The sequence below is a fragment of the Trematomus bernacchii genome, unplaced genomic scaffold (genome assembly GCF_902827165.1).
Source record: "Trematomus bernacchii unplaced genomic scaffold, fTreBer1.1, whole genome shotgun sequence".
NCBI classification, from domain to species: domain Eukaryota; kingdom Metazoa; phylum Chordata; class Actinopteri; order Perciformes; family Nototheniidae; genus Trematomus; species Trematomus bernacchii.
The window spans coordinates 1,232,454-1,250,404 of record NW_022988176.1 but is presented as its reverse complement, the minus strand read 5'-3'; the positions used below and the strand labels follow the sequence as shown (position 1 = coordinate 1,250,404).

The 17,951-nt window shown below is 40.8% G+C and overlaps 1 protein-coding gene and 1 non-coding gene across 2 annotated transcripts; one reads left to right on the top strand and one right to left on the bottom strand.

Annotated features, from left to right (window-relative positions):
- The first annotated feature begins 261 nt into the window (after window positions 1-261).
- Window positions 262-16,255, top strand: LOC117476030 (junction-mediating and -regulatory protein-like). The gene is made up of 10 exons (XM_034122384.1): window positions 262-1,587; window positions 5,474-5,647; window positions 11,431-11,581; window positions 12,774-12,943; window positions 13,047-13,212; window positions 14,011-14,180; window positions 14,451-14,528; window positions 14,618-14,713; window positions 14,984-15,509; window positions 15,815-16,255. Exons 1-10 carry the CDS (start codon window positions 799-801, stop codon window positions 16,114-16,116), a joined length of 2,622 nt encoding a protein of 873 aa, XP_033978275.1. The 5' UTR covers window positions 262-798; the 3' UTR covers window positions 16,117-16,255.
- On the bottom strand, window positions 9,321-9,392 carry trnaq-cug. Its single transcript has one exon. It is a non-coding gene; the product is annotated as a tRNA-Gln (tRNA).
- Window positions 16,256-17,951: the final 1,696 nt, after the last annotated feature.

The window sequence follows — 17,951 nt, the reverse complement described above, 5'->3', positions numbered from 1 at the left end:
CCATCTGCTCTTTGCAGTGTTTCGCAAGACTACATGCAGCTTAATTGTAGTTAACTTTTTATTTAGCCAGTGATGATACCGTTTTCTAAACGGGTGTATAGCAAGAAAAAAGGTGAAGGCTATTAGAAATGTATAAAACTGTCGCACTAAACTTTGGTTGCTGTTTCTTGCAAGCTGCATGGAAATTCCGATATTTTTTGCAGCACTTGAAGCCAACGTTATTATTTTGCGTATGTGGTCTTGTTTGGCGAACGATGGAGATGTGATGTTATGAGTTTGGAGACGATGCTAAGCTTTCTGAAGACAGTGCCTTGTCACAATTATTCATCACCTCCGTCTGTTGTATGTAAACGAATCGATGCACGCCGCTGTTTTTGGATCCGGCTGGTAGCATACTTTGTGATGAGAAAGGAGGTCTGGAGCTGAGGTATGGAGAATAATGGGGCACAGCTGACGTTGTAAACACTGTCGCATGTTATGTGTCACACTCGAGGCTAATATGCTCGCAAAGCTTAGGATACAACTATCGGGTTGCAGGAGGATGAAATAGGAAGTCAGATATCTGAGTTTGAAGCCAGGTGGGCCAGAGATGGGAAGTGACACCGCACTGCTCCAAATTCATCCGCTTGTTGTGCAAAGGAGGATAGCCCTCCAGGCAAAATATCCTCGGAAGAAAAACACTTTTTGGTGGTTTTAACAACGTAAAAAACGGCGTTATACTAAGTTGTATCCACAGTACCGACGCAGGTTTTGCTGGATCCAGCATTGTTGTTATTTTTGTGCCCTCACTTTGCAGACATGTCCTTCACAATGGAGGATAATTTCGAGTCGGGCTGGGTAGCTGTCCGCCCGAACGCCTTTGATGATAAGGAAAAGCACAAATTTGTTTTTATTGTTGCATGGAATGAAGTGGAGGACAAATTTGCCATTACGTGTCACAACAGGACGGTGCAGAGGAGAAGCGTTGGTAGGGACCCACTGGCCGAGGCCACTGGCCAGGATGGAGACAAAACAAAATGGCCCGAAAGTCCCACCAGAGATAAAGTCTCCAGGAGTCCAAGCAAAGGAGTCTGCAGCCCTAAAACCAAATCCGTCATGGCACCAACAATGAGTCCTGTCAAAATCCCTTCAGTCAGTGGTGACACTGAGGTGTTAAAACCTCTCAGAGAGGACCAGCTGTCCCCCTCTCTGGACCTCTTGGATCTGGAGGAGCTGGACAGTCTGAGCCGGGAGGACTGCAGCTGGGCCGGGCTTTTCTCCTTCCAGGACCTGCGGTCGGTCCACCAGCAGCTGTGCTCGGTGAACTCGGACCTGGAGCCTTGCCTCCCGGTGTTTCCAGAGGAACCAGCCGGGATGTGGACAGTGCTGTTCGGCATGGCGGAAGTACCCGAGACAGAAACGGATAAGCTTTGCTACAGTTTGCAGAGGTACCTGAGCCACTCACTCGATATCTGTGGATGGAAGATCCTGTCGCAGGTTCTGTTCACGGAAAAAGACGACCCAGATGAGTACTACGAGAGCCTGAGCGAGCTGAGGCAGTCTGGGTACGAAGAGGCACTCAACCGGGCAACAAAACATCTGCAAGAGGTGAGAGTTTTATGTCCATGACTTAATCAGCTTCAAAACATAGACTGAGCATACACTGAAACAACTGAAACGTTAACTTTAATTAAATGTATCATGTCAACAGATTTCACATTCAAGGTTCAAGGTTCAAGGTTCTTTATTGTCAATCTGACATAGCTACAGAGTAATTATGCAGTTGAAAATCTTATGTCACAGGCTTCTCCAACAATGCAACATAACATAATAACAATAAGAGCAAGAGCAATACAAAAATAATAATAGTTATAAAAATGAAATAAAGTTATGATGTGGAATAGTGCAGTATGAGTCTATATACAAGTTATTGGAATGATATATATATATTAGGTATTACATAACTGTATATGAGGTTAGTTGAAAAGCAATAAGTTGAAATATACCTAATAGTATTGCTTTCAACTAACCTCACAGTTATGGGAAATCTGTTGACATAATACATCTAATTAAAGTCAAAGTTTCATTTATTTCAGGGTGGCTTTTGTCTGCCAGTACTTCAAAAGAAGTACTCACATCTTATACTTAAGAAAAAGCAAGTACTATTATAAGTAAAAGTCCTGCAATCAAAATTATACTCAGGTAAAAGTACAACAGTATTACCATCAAAATATACTTAGATTACCAAAAGTACTAATTAAGCAGATTGGCCCATTTAAGAATGATAACATGTTTTGATCATAATTGTTGATGCATTAGAGTGTTTTCAAAGCTGTTAAAGGTGAATTACTTTTTATGCTGCATGGTTGAATTTGACCCCAGGTGTAACTAAAGTCTTATTTTAGTGTTGTTTATATTTTATATCATTAAACAAAATCTGCAAAGTAACTTAAGGTATGAAATAATTGAAGTGGGGTAAAAGTACAAAGTAGCAAAAAATGCAATTACTCAAGTAAAGTACAAGAACCAGAAAATTGTCAGAACATTTAAAGAAAATAATTAAGGTCTGGAAGCAAAAGAGGTCACAGTCTGAAACAAGGCATACCACGATCTAACATCCAAAAGCGTTGAGGTGTGACAAAAATAAACAGGCCTTCCCTAATAGCACAGCGGTGAGACAGCTGAGGTATTATCATTTTATTACTATGAAAAAAGTACCTTGAGTTAAAAGAGGACTTTTAGGAATATTATACACTCAGAAAAGCTGCTGTCTTCTGTTTACACAGCTGAGACGGTCAAGTGAACACACACATAAACACATTTCAAGCACTTCTTAAGAATGACCCTGTTGATGCAATGAGAAAAGTCATGGTTTGTGAATGCTCTTAGACAGAGGTGGGGCGTTTAACCAAACATGCATTTCCGAAACCAACCAGTTAGTCTGCCATCTTGAAGTCTTTTCTATTTTACCACCAAAGAATACTGCTTGAAAACACTTCTGATAAAGCATACATCTAATGTTCTCCATGGTACAATCTAACTAAGACTAACACATTGCATCCAAAAGGTCTGGGTGATAAGACTTTACCATGAGGATAGCAACATGCTATGGTGCCATTTTTTATGTCACTTGCTTCAATATCAGAATTCATGAATCCCCTTTTTGTGTCATTCTTATACTGTTAATGTCACACCTTGTAGCAGGAAATAAAAAAACACACACAATAGTATGGATAACATGGTTTTAAACCAGCCAGACATGTGTATGGATTTGAAAAAAAAGACAATGATTGATTTTTGATGATCTGTGTTATTGAGTATAAAGTCAACCTGTCTTTTAAAAGATATTTTCCAAAAGATGTTAGAATATTAAAAGAAGTTATAATATAAACACTAACAGACATTTCCGTGAAACCATTCTGTATGTATAACACATAACCAAAGACCAGTGCCAATATTTTACATGCTAGACTCAGTTCTGCTTTGTGTCTATGACTTGGCACAGTGGAGATAAACCAGACACCATACACACTCCTGGTCGGCTCCTTTTACACATCAGCAGCAGCTAGTGATTGATTAACTGCTCTTAATATAAACAGACATGTTATTGATAGTCACTGGCTCTCAATTTGTGCTACTAATCAATGGGGTTATATTAATGCAGCCTTGACTCATAGAGCTGGAGAGTGCACGTCCTCTGAGAGACGGTGAGAAAGAGCGTTAATGGAAGAGAGACATTTTAATAACATCACAGTGTTACTCCGGTCCATTATAGTGCATCAAATTCCACTGTTACCTGTATTTACATAATATATATATTTTAAATACATTCAATACTGACCAAGATGGATATGCCATTACAGTTGAACCAATTCCCTAATACACACATATTCCTTGTGATTATAATTGTTATTAAGATGGTGAACTTTAAAGGTGAATCAGATTTGCAGTGTCAATGGTAAGATATATAACATTTTATAATTATTATTTATACATCTAAATCAGCAATTATTTGGTTTAAATAATTGTGATTAAAAAAATTGGAAGTAAAGTATATTTTACATTTTATACTGTTAGTATGTTTACTGTTAGAAAAATATCACTCATACTTCCTGTTACGTACACAGCTACGTAGGGCCTTTGCTATCATGTGCTACTCTGATATTAGAAGAGTACATTCAGTATTTCCCCAACATTTACTATCTTTGCAAAAGTAAGAAGAGTCTATATTAGTCAAGATCTATGTATAATGCTGTGTTTGACCAGAAGGCCAAGGCGTTTCCTCTTTATGCAGTGAGACTGTGAGAACAGCAGATTCACCCACATGTCATTCCACACACACACACACACACGCACGCACGCACGCACGCACGCACGCACGCACGCATGCACGCACGCACACACACACACACACACACACACTCCAAGTAAAGCATACAGAAAAGCAGACACAGGAAACGTTGGCTTACTGCCCCTCCTGAGCAAGAACAAGTCAAACAGCAGAGCTATCAGTTTCACAAAATGCTCACACAACCATCCCAAACTGTTTACTCTGACTGATTAAATAAATGCCTGTCGCTGTGTGTGATATATAGTTTACTAAAGGTGTATTCAACCTGAAAATAGAGGAAGAGCTCTGTACAGAAGTTCACAGAATGTTGTGTGGTATGATCCTACACACACACACACACACACACACACACACACACACACACACACACACACACACACACACACACACACACACACACACACACACACACACACACACACACACACACACACACACACACACACACACACACACACACACACACACACACACACACACACACACACACACACACACCCTGGTTTATTGATCCTTTCACTCCATTTGAGGGCTGAGTTAATGGGTATTTCAGTGCTTGCTGGTAGCCTGCAGGATTGCTCAGTCTGCCAAAAATGTGTGTGTATTGATCTTATTCCCAGCAGCAGCAGCAGCAGCAGCAGCAGGGAAGGCCTCTGCCTGCTCAGCCATAGTCTGTGCAAAGCTCCTATTATTTATAGTTACACTAAGTATCCTCAGAGGTATCTATTCATCATTGTTGAGTGCCCCTTAAAGATGTTTTTAAGTATGTTCTCCTGGCTTCTGTATACATGTAATGGGTTCACAGACTCTCTGACACACATTACACTACACAGATAATTACAACAGATACCAGGCAATTAGACAAACATGTAACATCAACATTACAGCCATCTATAGTATGTTAAATGTGTGTTTCATATTTTTCAATAAACTTGCTTTCCACTGTATTAATATTAGGAATTTTTGTGGGTTTTGTCTTCTTTTGAAACCAGTTTACAACTTTTAATATGGATACTGCAAATGCCTCATTAACAAGGCCTTGCCGAGATTTTAAAAGGAGCTATATATGTTTAACCGTTTTAATATTCTGAAAGTTGTTTGTGTGTTGATGACAATATCATCCTGTGTGTCTTTGTGATGCAGCTGCTGGACAAGCACAAGACCATTGACAGTATGGTGGAGCTGTTGAAGGTTTATGAGGAGGAAGACGAGGCATATGGAGGACTGCTGGAGGCCTCCACCCAGCTGTACCAGTACCTGCTGCAGCCCTTCAGAGACATGAGGGAACTGGCAATGCTACGCAGACAGCAGATCAAGGTAACAAGATAAAGTCTGCAGTTTGAATGTACAGTATATACGTATATATATATATATGTGTGCAGAAGATAGTAAGATGTCTTTCATACTTTTTAGCGGAAATTGTCTTATTAAATCCAGGTTACAGTAATACAGAACTTGGGCCCAAATATGTTGACCCAGCAATTTGCAACAACTTCTTTGGCTTTTTCACACACACAGCAGATTCACCCACATGTCATTCCACCCAGTCAGTCCCACACACACGCACGCACGCACGCACGCACACACACACACACACACACACACACACACACACACACACACACACACACACACACACACACACACACACACACACACACACACACACACACACACACACACACACGAATGATCTACAAACATTGGCTACTATGCTTAACTAACATACTGTATGTGGGAATCAATGCAGATGTGCACGTGGAACGGTCATAAAACACAATGGAAAGTCACAGGAAATGATCATGGCTCATAAAATAGAGTTTGCTGCTGTGTGTGTGTGTGTGTGTGTGTGTGTGTGTGTGTGTGTGTGTGTGTGTGTGTGTGTGTGTGTGTGTGTGTGTGTGTGTGTGTGTGTGTGTGTGTGTGTGTGTGTGTGTGTGTGTGTGTGTGTGTGTGTGTGTGTGTGACTGTGATGTATTGTGAACACATATTTATGATTAGCAAAGCAATATGAGGGTGGTGAGATGTATCTCATTCCAAAGAGAAGATGGAGGCTGGTGAATGGATACATGTTGGAAATTATTATTTTAGTGCTGGTGGCCTATTTATATTTAGCTCAATGACTCACGTCAGTAAATGACTGCAGTATCACATTACTACAGAACATTCACCAATACAAAAGCAAAAATATACATCTATTGACAACCTTGGAAACACCTTCTTGTCAGTGTTGTCCTTCTCCACAGTTTCTGAAACACTTGGGATGTGGCTGTTAGGCGTTGAGTGACATATTGTGAGCTGGAGCGCCATGGATCTCAAATTTCCTGCAGTCTCACAGAGACATGAATAAGTCATGTTGTGTGCGGTCCTATAGGTTTACTGCGGGTTCATGATTACTCCGATACACTGGGATCCGCAGCCATGCAGCAGAGATGAAAAGATGGAGTGGGGGGGCTGAAAAAAACTAGATTTTATAAAGATAAGTGCAATTATTAAAGCTAATTAAGTCCGAATTACGCAGACTGACCCCACCCAAAATGTGTTAATATTTTGAATAATTTGTGATAAATGATTATTTTCATCCATTTTATTTATTTGAAGGGGATAATTTTTGAAAGAGCCTACAAAAATAACATCTGAACTGCTGGACTATGTGAAACATGTGTTGGTAATCAAATTTGTATTCCAAATAGACTATTCGATTCCTTATATAGCCTTTATTTCCCATTTTGCATTGCTTAAGACATCTGCTCTGTTCTGTGGAGTTAGTAGATTTAAGAGTCTAAATAAATAAATGAATGAATATGAAATCAAAGTTGCAAGGTGCTTTACATAAAGACAGAACACATTCTACACATTTAAAGAATGAAATTAACAAAATAAATTCCTTTTAAAACACAGAAAGTAAAACAGAGTAAAACAAATCTTAATAAGTCATTAAATGTGAAACAATCACATAAAAGCAATTCTAAAAAGCACTCCTCTGCCCTGACAGCAAAGGCTCTGTCTCCTTTGTGTTTGCACCTGGACCTTGGAACGACCATGAGAGACGCTTTTGAGGATCTCAGGGTGGGAGGGTGAATAAGGCAATAAAAGGTTGGATAAATAGCTCCGACAAGGGCTCTCAGGGCTTTGTAAGTAATCAGTAACATTGATCTAGTTGACATGGATTGAGGGGTAACACTTTATGGTAAGGGTACATTAATCATCATGAATTCATGCATGACTTAATGCATGAAAAAGCATGAATTCATTCATGTAGTACTTCATGAAAATATCAGTAATGTACAAGGGTTAATAGTATCTCATGCATGACTTAATGCAGGAACAATACCTTAATTAATGCATCAACTCAGGTATCTCAATCATCATGACTTCTGAGTTATTAATGATGTTCATGTCTTCTTCATTTAGATCTGCAGTTAAAGTGACAGGCCAAAAAAACTGACCAGTCAGAGCAATTCCAAGTGTTGCAATCATGATTAACTAAGCATTTGTCATTACTTCATCATGTTTGTGCCTCTTCAAATAAAGTGGTGACCCGTTCTGTCGGTCACAGCAGTGCATGTATTCTGTTGAATTCAAAGTGTTGTAATCATGATTAACTACAAATCAATAATTTGGCGGCTTAGGGGAAACCGAACTGAGAAACTTTTGAAAGAACATCTTGCAGTTATAGAATGGACTTACTGGCTTGGAAACAGGCATAAGAAAGGACCTCTCGGTCGTTGACTGAAGGACATTCGGGTCATGTTTCCCTGATTGAACCACCAAGAGCTCACTGACTTCAGATACGAAGAAGATGGACGTTTGAAGATAGCCCCTGTTCGTGCCTCACATCTATTATCATTACATATGAGTCAGGAGTTTTTTTCTGAAAGATAAATCCCTGAGTAATTTCAGTGCATTTTATCTGTTGTGGTCAAGTTCAAATCACAAATAATTCAACAAATTAAACATGGTATGATTTACTATTAACTTACTATTGCCATCTTGTGTCTTTGCCGACATTTTTTATTGCTTTCTTATGTGACATGATATGTGAAAATGTGATCTTGTTGGCTTTGGATTATAAATTAAAGTTTGTTAATATTATGAATGAGTTATCTTAAATGGTTTGTGAGCTTTAAGATAATACTGTATGATACATAAAAAAAAGTCCTAACTAAATAATTGATAATTGAAATTAAGTCCAAAATGATGATCTAATTTGCATTTGTAATATTGCCAAATACATGATGCCTAAATAGACATAAGGACTGACTTTATTTGAGGGATCACAAAGATGATTGATGCATTTGCACCAAATGGTTAATAACGGTGATTTCACATAGGCCATTAATCATATGTTATTTATCAGTGTAAACGATGGAACAGGTCACCACTTTATTTGAAGGAGCACAAACATGATGAAGTAATGACAAAATAATGCTTAGTTAATCATGATTGCAACACTTGGAATTGCTCTGACTGGTCAGTTTTTTGGCCTGTCACTTTAACTGCAGATCTATATGAAGAAGAATGAACATCATTAATAACTCAGAAGTCATGATGATTGAGATACCTGAGTTGATGCATTAATTAAGGTATTGTTCCTGCATTAAGTCATGCATGAGATACTATTAACCCTTGTACACAACTGATAGTTCATGAAGTACTACATGAATGAATTCATGATGATTCATGTACCCTTACCAAGTGTTACCGATTGAGGTAGCCAGTGTGAGAAAGTGAGGATCGGTGTGATATTGTCATATCTCTAGACTCACTTCACAGTTCAGAAAGCTGCAAAGATAAACCTGCACACTGTACATGTAAGTTTATAGTATGTTATAGAAGTCAGGATAACCTTTACCTCTGAACCACAACATACTTATTAGGTCAAAGTTCAGACCAAAGCCTGTCTTCATAGCCCAGTTTCGTTGTTATTGTTAGTGCAGTTCTAGTTCTAGCATTACAGTGGACCCCTGAGAGAGTACCAGAAAAACTCAGGTCCCACCGAGATTTGAACTCGGATCGCTGGATTCAGAGTCCAGAGTGCTAACCATTACACCATGGCACCTTGTACAAACACATGTTGTTGGGGGGAGGGTGCGATCCTTGAATGAACTGGTACAACCGGGTCTATTTATAGCCTGCAATGTCTGTAGGTCCAGCACAGCATGGCTCTCTGTGGCTCTTCATCTGAATTCCTGTAGTTGTGCTGGTCCTTTTTTAAATGTTTGTATTAATTTGGCATCATTTTTCACTGTTTCTGTTTTTGAAATACTCTGAGCTACAAATTGTTCTATTGAACTGTAAGAGGGAGCGGTGTAATGTAGTTTTTTCTCACTTTACAGCGATCAAAAATACACAAATCTAATGAATAGTTTAAGTGAAAAAGGATGATGTGATATGGGGAAAGAGGAAATACTAAGAGAAACAAGATTACAGTATTGTATGAGTTGGAAAACAGTCATTGTGGTCACTGAATACAAAGAAAGGACACAATTGTTATACCATAGCTTTAAATATTGATAATACACTTTAAAATACAAAGAACAAATATTTGTTATCCTATTGATTAGTCATGAATCCTACACATACACATGAGTTAGCATGTTGAAGAAGAGTATCAGCCTAACCAGTGTTTGGGTCTCAATGTGTCCTCTAATATTGTGCATTCAGAAGGGCAAAACAAGGCCATACAGTAAATCTACATCGTTGATAAATGTGTGACTAGTATGTTTCAGATAGCAGGTTTTCATGTCAACTATATCTCACTAAGATATACAGTAATATAATCATACAATGTGAAGCCAACATGTCTTAAATTACACTATGTAGGGCAATGCAGGAACAAATCAAAAGAGTGAGCACTGGCAACCAGACAGCAGGAAATTGCAGTGTTAGATGATACTGGTGCACTGCTGAGTAGTGCAGGTCAGACTGAGATGCAGCTCTGTAACCTTTGCTGCTCACTTTACTACTAATGCTGCACAGACAACTTCTGTGTTTCCTCTAGGAAACAAGGGAGTTGTCTGCGTAGGGAGACTTAGCATTATCATACTACAATTATTTTGTATTTCTACAAATGGGTATGTGTGTATACTGCTGGAATATTATGGTTTTTAATAGCTTTTTAGGTGGTTATAAATGGAGAAATTATTAGCAATCTTCCTTCTAATGAAAAAAGTGAGAAGGCATTTTCACGGTGTTCAACTGTCTGCACTATTAATTAAAAGGTTCCATCTAAATGGTGATTATGCTGTTTTGAGCAGTTGAAATAGCCTTTTATTAAATCATTGTGTTTGCACAGGTGCATGTGTGTTTGTGAATGGCATGGTAAAAATACTGCATATTGTCATCGCTGGCATGTGTGGGAGTTTGGCTCCCTCTCCAGGCTAGCTTTCTCTGGTGAAGCCATTGAGAAGGACTGCACATTTTGTACCTATATTAAAGGGGCCCTATTATTCTCCTCTTCAGGTTCATGTGTATTTTGTGCCTCGACTGTGACATGTTTACATGCTTTAATGTGCAAAAAGCTATTTATTTTCAGCACCTCTTTTCACCCTCTGTCTGAAACCAGAGCCCTGTCTGCTCTGATTGGTTAGCTGGCCGGCTCTGTTGTGATTGGTCAACCGCTTAGAGATTGGGAGAGAAACTCCCTCTGGCGTGAACTTTTTGGATTTTAGCCTTTGCAGACCATTTACATGCACACAAACCTTTATAACACATTACAGGAAAGGGAAAACCAGAAAAAAAGCATAACAGGGACTCTTTAATCCTCATAGCATGCCGCCATTTAAGACAGACACTCTTGCACTACAATATGTGTAGGGTAGGTTCACTGTGCTTTCATGTGAATCACAACCAACTGTCTCTTAATTATCACAAACATGTCCTCCTTTTAGTTGACCAACTTTACTGTTGCCCCTTTGTGGCAGTGATGTATGACATTTGGGGTTCCCACCACCTCTGGAACTCAAGTAATGCCACTTTTCCTCTGTTTGTATAAAACGTTGTATCCTATATTTCTTCAGAATATATTATTCACCATTAACATCTCTCTCGTAGTTCTTAACCTTGCTGACAAAAATGTGTTCATTCTCCCTCGACAGATTTCCTTGGAGAATGACTACCTGGGGCCGAGGCGGATTGAAGCTCTAAAAAAGGAGGACTCTGACTGGCAGAAAAAAGCTCAAGAGGCCGTCCTCAACATACAGGAGTTTACTATAAAATACTTTGAGATCACTGCCAAAGCCCAGAAAGGTACAGTCTACCATCACTGTCACTGTCACTGTCACTGTCACTGTCACTGTCACTGTCACTGTCAATGTCAAGTCAATAAAGCAGCAGACGAATGACTTTGAATAATCATACACACATACACACATACACACATACACACACACCCACACACACACAGGGGTCTGCTATTGACCTGTGTGTGGCTCTGAACACCAGGGCTAATGTAATTTGGTTTTAATGAGGCAGCACAGACAGCCATGGTTTGACAGGACAGGAAGAAACAAGAACAAACTATCGATCACAGTGCTCTGCCAGCAGTGTGTCTGTGCGGGGTTACTCCACAACGGGCCCCTGCTTAGCCACGTTTTTCCCCCACTGCTGATTGGTCCATTTATTATTTGACACTTATTAGATCAAACTCGACATAAGTGAGTGGCTTCAAGTACAAACTGGGATCAAAGAGGTTGTAATGTGCACATGTGGCCAATAGATGTCTCCCTTTACATTATTGTTATAACTTAGTCATCACATTCAAAGAAAAGACAGTGGGTGAAAACAACTCTTGATCGTGTCGGTGACTCACTTTTACCAAAAGAACACCTAACTATAAGATATGTGCAGTGGGGTTAAGTAACTAAGTACATTCACTTAAGTACTGTACTTAAGTACAATTTTGAGGTCATTGTACTTTACTTGAGTATTTCCATTTTATGTTACTTTGTACTTCTACTCCAGTACAATTCAGAGGTAAATATTGTACTTTTACTCAACAACATTTATGTAGTACCCTCAGTTACTTTGGAGATAAAGATTAATAACAAACAATATGATCAACACTTAATTAAGACTTTAGTTAAACCTGGATTAAAATGACATGCTACCCGGCAATAAAGAAGTTATACAAATGTGTTCCACCTTTACTAGCTTTAATAAACACATTAATACATCAATAATTATAATCAAAAGAAATAATATATATGATTGTGAAATGGGCCAATCTGCATAATGAGTACTTTTGGTACTTAAAGTATATTTTGATGCTAAAACTTTTGTACTTTTACTTGAGTAACATATTAAATGCAGGACTTTTACTTGTAACAGAGTATTCCTACACTCTGGTACTTCTACTTTTACTTAAGTACAGGATCTGAGTACTTCTTCCACCTCTGGACATGTTGAGGTGTCATTGCCCTTTGTTTGTTTTTGTGGACAGGGGTGTATGAGCGTATGAAGGTGGACCAGCGCAAGTTTGGTAAATCCTCTTGGACGGCTGCGGTGGAGCGCATGGAGAGACTCCGCTACTCTGTGGCAAAGGAAACTCTGCAGCTCCAGAGAGCCCGGGAGATCTGTCTGGAGCAGAGGAAGCACACACTACGAGAGGAGGTGTGGAAGGAACACTCAACAACACCATACAAAAAACACATATGCACAGACATAGACACACGCAGATTTATTTTGTCTAAGTTTTTGTTTCTTGTCCCCTCAGATGCAGAGTCTGTGTAGCAGTGAGAACGCCATGGCCCTCTTAGACCACATGGAGACACAGTACTATGAGCGGCAGCTGCAACTGTACGACATCCAGGCGGAGATATTACAGTGTGAAGAGCTGCTTCTCATCGCGCAACTCGACAGCATTCGCAGGCAGATTTCTGGTATTTTGGCACATCAAACACAAGAAACAACAGCATAGAAAACAGACAGTTAAACACACGGACAGGTTGTACTACAAAACAAAAAAATATCATGTTTTGTTGATGATCTAGTTGAGTTATTTGAAATGTTTGGTTTAGTCTACTATATAGCGCCTCCCGCAGAAGAGGAAGAGGATACAAACTACTTACCACGATACTCCTCTCTTTCTTCCTCATTCTTCCATAAAAAGTTCTGTCAAGGGCTTTTGGGGCTTGCCAAATATATTGCTTGCCATCGACAAAATCCTACAGTTCCAGACTGAAAGGTGAAAAAGTTAAAACACTCTCATAAATTGTTTTCTTTGCAAGGTTTATGTTGGCTGACACAGAGGCCACTACGTTACCTCAAATATAAAATTACTGTGAGCTTCTCTTGAAAATATACTTTTTCTCATCTTAGAGTCCAGAACTGTACCAAGTATATATGAATATATAAATGAGTATTTTTAGTATGTAAAATATTCCTTACAACACACTACATTTTACAGACTGTTCTGTGCTGTTGGCTGCATGAACCTGCTACATGACAGTCTGAATAAATACTCTATGAAGTGTCAAAAACATGAAAGACCTTTACCACAAATGTATATATTATATATGTGTGTGTGTGTGTGTGTGTGTGTGTGTGTGTGTGTGTGTGGTGTGTGTGTGTGTGTGTGTGTGTGTGTGTGTGTATGTGTGTGTGTGTGTGTGTGTGTGTGTGTGTGTGTGTGTGTGTGTGTGTGTGTGTGTGTGTGTGTGTGTGTGTGTGTGTATCAGAGCGTCAGGAGGAGGTGGTGTACTATGACACCTTTCAAAGTACAGACGATATAAAGCAGGATGATCCTGCCGAGAGGGAAGAGCTGCGCAGACTTCAGGTCAGTGCTCGACAGCTGGAGGCAAGAAGGGGGCGCATCACTGCCAAGCGCTCCTATCTGAGGAACAAAAAGGTGTGTAAACACTACAGTCATACTAATTTCCATGACTGAAGTGTATCCTTGATTATACATACTTCTGCTGCATACTATTCCATTTGTAGAATGGAGTGTGTATTCCATTTGATTGGACTTTATAGTTATTCTTGAAAAAGTGTCCTGTTATGTTTTTTTTCTTTACCCGAATCATATTTATTAAAATAAAATGCATTGCAATTGTAATTGGTTGTAGTATGATGGATGCTGTGTGGATGAGTGTTTAGTTTTTCTCTCATCTTTCTACAGGAGATCTGTGTATCAAATCACACTCAGAAACAGCAGAAACATCAAGCCCTCCACAAGGACTCCCATCAGGTCTTACAGGTAGATGCTCTATTATAATAATGACTGATATTATATCACTGTACAGTTTTGTTGTCAACTCTCTCCTCCCGTCACTTCTACTTTTTCAGTTGAAAGATGAAGAAGAGGAAGACGAGGAGAGGAAGAATAGCAGAGTTAGTCAGGAGAGACAGAGAACTCTGGACAGACTACGCACTTTTAAGCAGGTATGTGCCCTCCTATAAAAGTAAATGTGTTGTTAGAGCCATTCTTTTATTTACATTTTTTAAAAGGCCAAATATTGTCACCTAATCGTGACCTCTGTAGTCAAGGAAGTATAAAAGACTGCATTTCCCATGGCGCCAGTCTCTTAAGAGATGGCAACCTGTGCGAAAGACGCGGTTGAGACACAAAGGAAGGAAGTCGCGACATATGTCAACATTTGTCTTTTTAACCATCTAACTGTTCGTCTTCCGTCTCGCTGTGTCTTTCTCCAGCGGAACCCAGGTCAGGTGATTCTGAAGTCCATCCGTCTGCGCGTCACCAGAAGAAAAGGGCACGGCAGGAGCATGGAGATGAGTAGTGTGTGTGAGAGGGAGGAGCGGGTGCCCTCGGTGTGTGTGCAGGCGCAGGGCCACCCGCTGTGTCTCAGCACCAGCGTGCAGACGGACCCCAGCTCCACCCTCACCACCCAGCCCGTCACAGTCCTCACAGCCTCCCTCCCTCCGCTGCCTGTGCACAGTCCTGCAGACTCCTCCTGCTCCCCCTGCTCCCTGTCCTCCCTACTGTCCTCCCCCATGTCCCCTCCTCCTCCCCCTCCACCTCCACCTCCCCTGCCAACAAAGGAGGAGTTGTCACCTACTGCTAGCCCAGGTCCGCAGAAGGTCAAGGGGAAGATGGGAGCAGCAGAACAGCTCTCCCCCCTCGGGCCGTTCATCCCTCGCTTCTTTGACAGCAGCCAACTGTTGAGCGCCCGCAAAAAGCTGAGGAAGACTCCGGAGTTTGACTCTGCCAGCAGAAGAGGTACTGACACCATTTAGCAGCATAGTAGTTTCTATTAGATTACAAACGTACAGTAGCCTATCTTACTTACTTACTTACTTCCTTACCTCCTTACTTACTTACTTACTTACTTACTTACTTACTTACTTACTTACTTACTGTTGTCCCTGGACAGATGTTTTAAGGAACCCTAAATACAATTTATTTCAAAATAACAACTATATACACACAGTACAAACATGCAACATGACTTAAAATACTGAAAATGCTAATAAAAAACAATAAAAGGTAAATCACAATCTCCCTTGTTGTCTTCCTGTATGCAGAGAGCTCGCCCATGGACGAAGTGCTAGCCTCCCTGAAGAGAGGCAGCTTCCATCTGAGGAAGGTCGACCAGCGGGCTCTTCCTCCCTCTACGGACGACGACGAACCCAACACCATCCTGGCTCAGATTCGCAAAGGGGTCAAACTGAAGCGTGTCCCCAGGACAGAGAGAAAGGACCAGGGGGAGCTGCCGGTTTCCACCGACCCCCTGACCAGGAGCATCTATGAGGCGCTGCGCCGCATAAAGGAGGCCTCGCCAGAGTCCGACTCGGATGAGGACGGGAACGACTCGTGGGATAGCTAGGGTCCAAGGCTCAGACGCAGGACATAAAAAGCACACAGACGCCTGCACCTTCTGGCACTGTACGCACCGTACTGTACTGTATAAAGCTGCGTGGCACTGTACACTTATAAACAGTTACTCATTCACACACACACACACACACACACACACAACACACACACACACACACACACACACACACGCGCACACACACACCCACACACACACACACACACACACACACACACACACACACACACAGTCCAGTCACACATGTACCTACCTAGTGACTATGCCGGGGCCTAAATGCTCTAACATTCAACATCATCAAGGACTGTGTTTTTATTACTAAATATTTTACTGTGGTTTTATTTCAGTAATCAGATCATAATGTTGAATAGCCATGCACTGGCAAAACAATGCAATGACAGTTATTTGTGAAAACCTCATAGTGCTGTGAGGTGTGTGATTTTATTCCACACGCCCCATAGCATTAGAAATGACTGTCACACAAATACGTAACGGGTATGTTTGATTATTTGGGTGTCATGTGAGGGATTGAAAACAAGAGTCGATGGTGACTATTACACGATCACGTCTGCTGACACTCTCTATTACTGTTACCAAACCAGTGTACCGTGAAGGAATCACACGACTGTATTCTGCACAGTTGGTTTTTTCTCGTCACATGGGGGTGTGTTAGTATCCGACTGTATGATGACCGCTGCTCGTCTAATCTGACATTGCACAAAGACCATAAATCCTTTAGTCAGTCGCACCATTTCCGATCCCCACCCCCGCTTCTGTCCTCTTCCGACCTTCACTACCCCCAATTCTCAGCCCATCTCTGGGTGAGGGAATATATATCGACCCATCTGTTCCACTGCAGCATATGGCCAGGCTGGTGGGAGATATGGAGGTTCATCATTTGGTGCTGAAACCACCAACGTTTCTGAGCAGAAGCTGGTCACCTAGCGTGGGAGGGGACCGGTTGAAGGGTCCCCTGCAGAGTTTCATTAGCGAGGTGGAGGTCGTGCTTACTGTCAGTCATTGTTGTAAAGTGAGGGCGGACGTGGGTTGGTGGTTTGCGAACTTAGTATGTGGGATAGTCACGGCAGAGCTGAGAAACCGTTTGCACTTGTTTGAATGATGGATGGTCTGGGGGAGGCTGGGTTCTCTCTGCGGGGAGTCACTGTGGGCTGTGGAGCAGGCAGCTGTGATGGATGTGGTTTCGCCTGCCATCTTATTCACTTTCTCTCTTCTAATTTTTTTTCTCTGCACTCAGTGGGCAGAAGCACACAGTAGGAGGCCTGTTACTCACAGAGCTGGAAGTGAAAACACTCTCATGCACGCATGGACACACTCACTAACAGCCAACATGTGCACAAACGTTTTACTGGCGAGTGATTTTTACAGCTTTTACTTCTACTTTTTTCTTTCCTTAAAATACGTTTTCAGCACTTTCATGATATATAGTATGAATTATGTATCACTTTTTATGTACAGTAACAACTTGTTTTATAATCACTGGTGAAACATTGTGTCTGTAGTAGATGAGTATGTTTTAAAGCACTGAACAACATGTATAGAAGTCATGGAAGGTCGGTAAGAGAGGACCAGTGGGATACTTCAGAGGAATTCACGCTAACATCAAGAAGAGTGAATTCATAGACTAAAGCTCTGAGTCTGAAACACTGTCAGCATGCACTGTGTCAAACAGCTTTCATTTGTGCTTTTGCTCTTGTTCTTGTGTTGAGAGCAGGCGCCAATGTAGAAAAAAGCAGCCTGCAAGTATATGTCACTTCATGCAGCTTGAAAATAGTTCAATGCCGAGGAGAGTCTTTTATTTTCCTGGC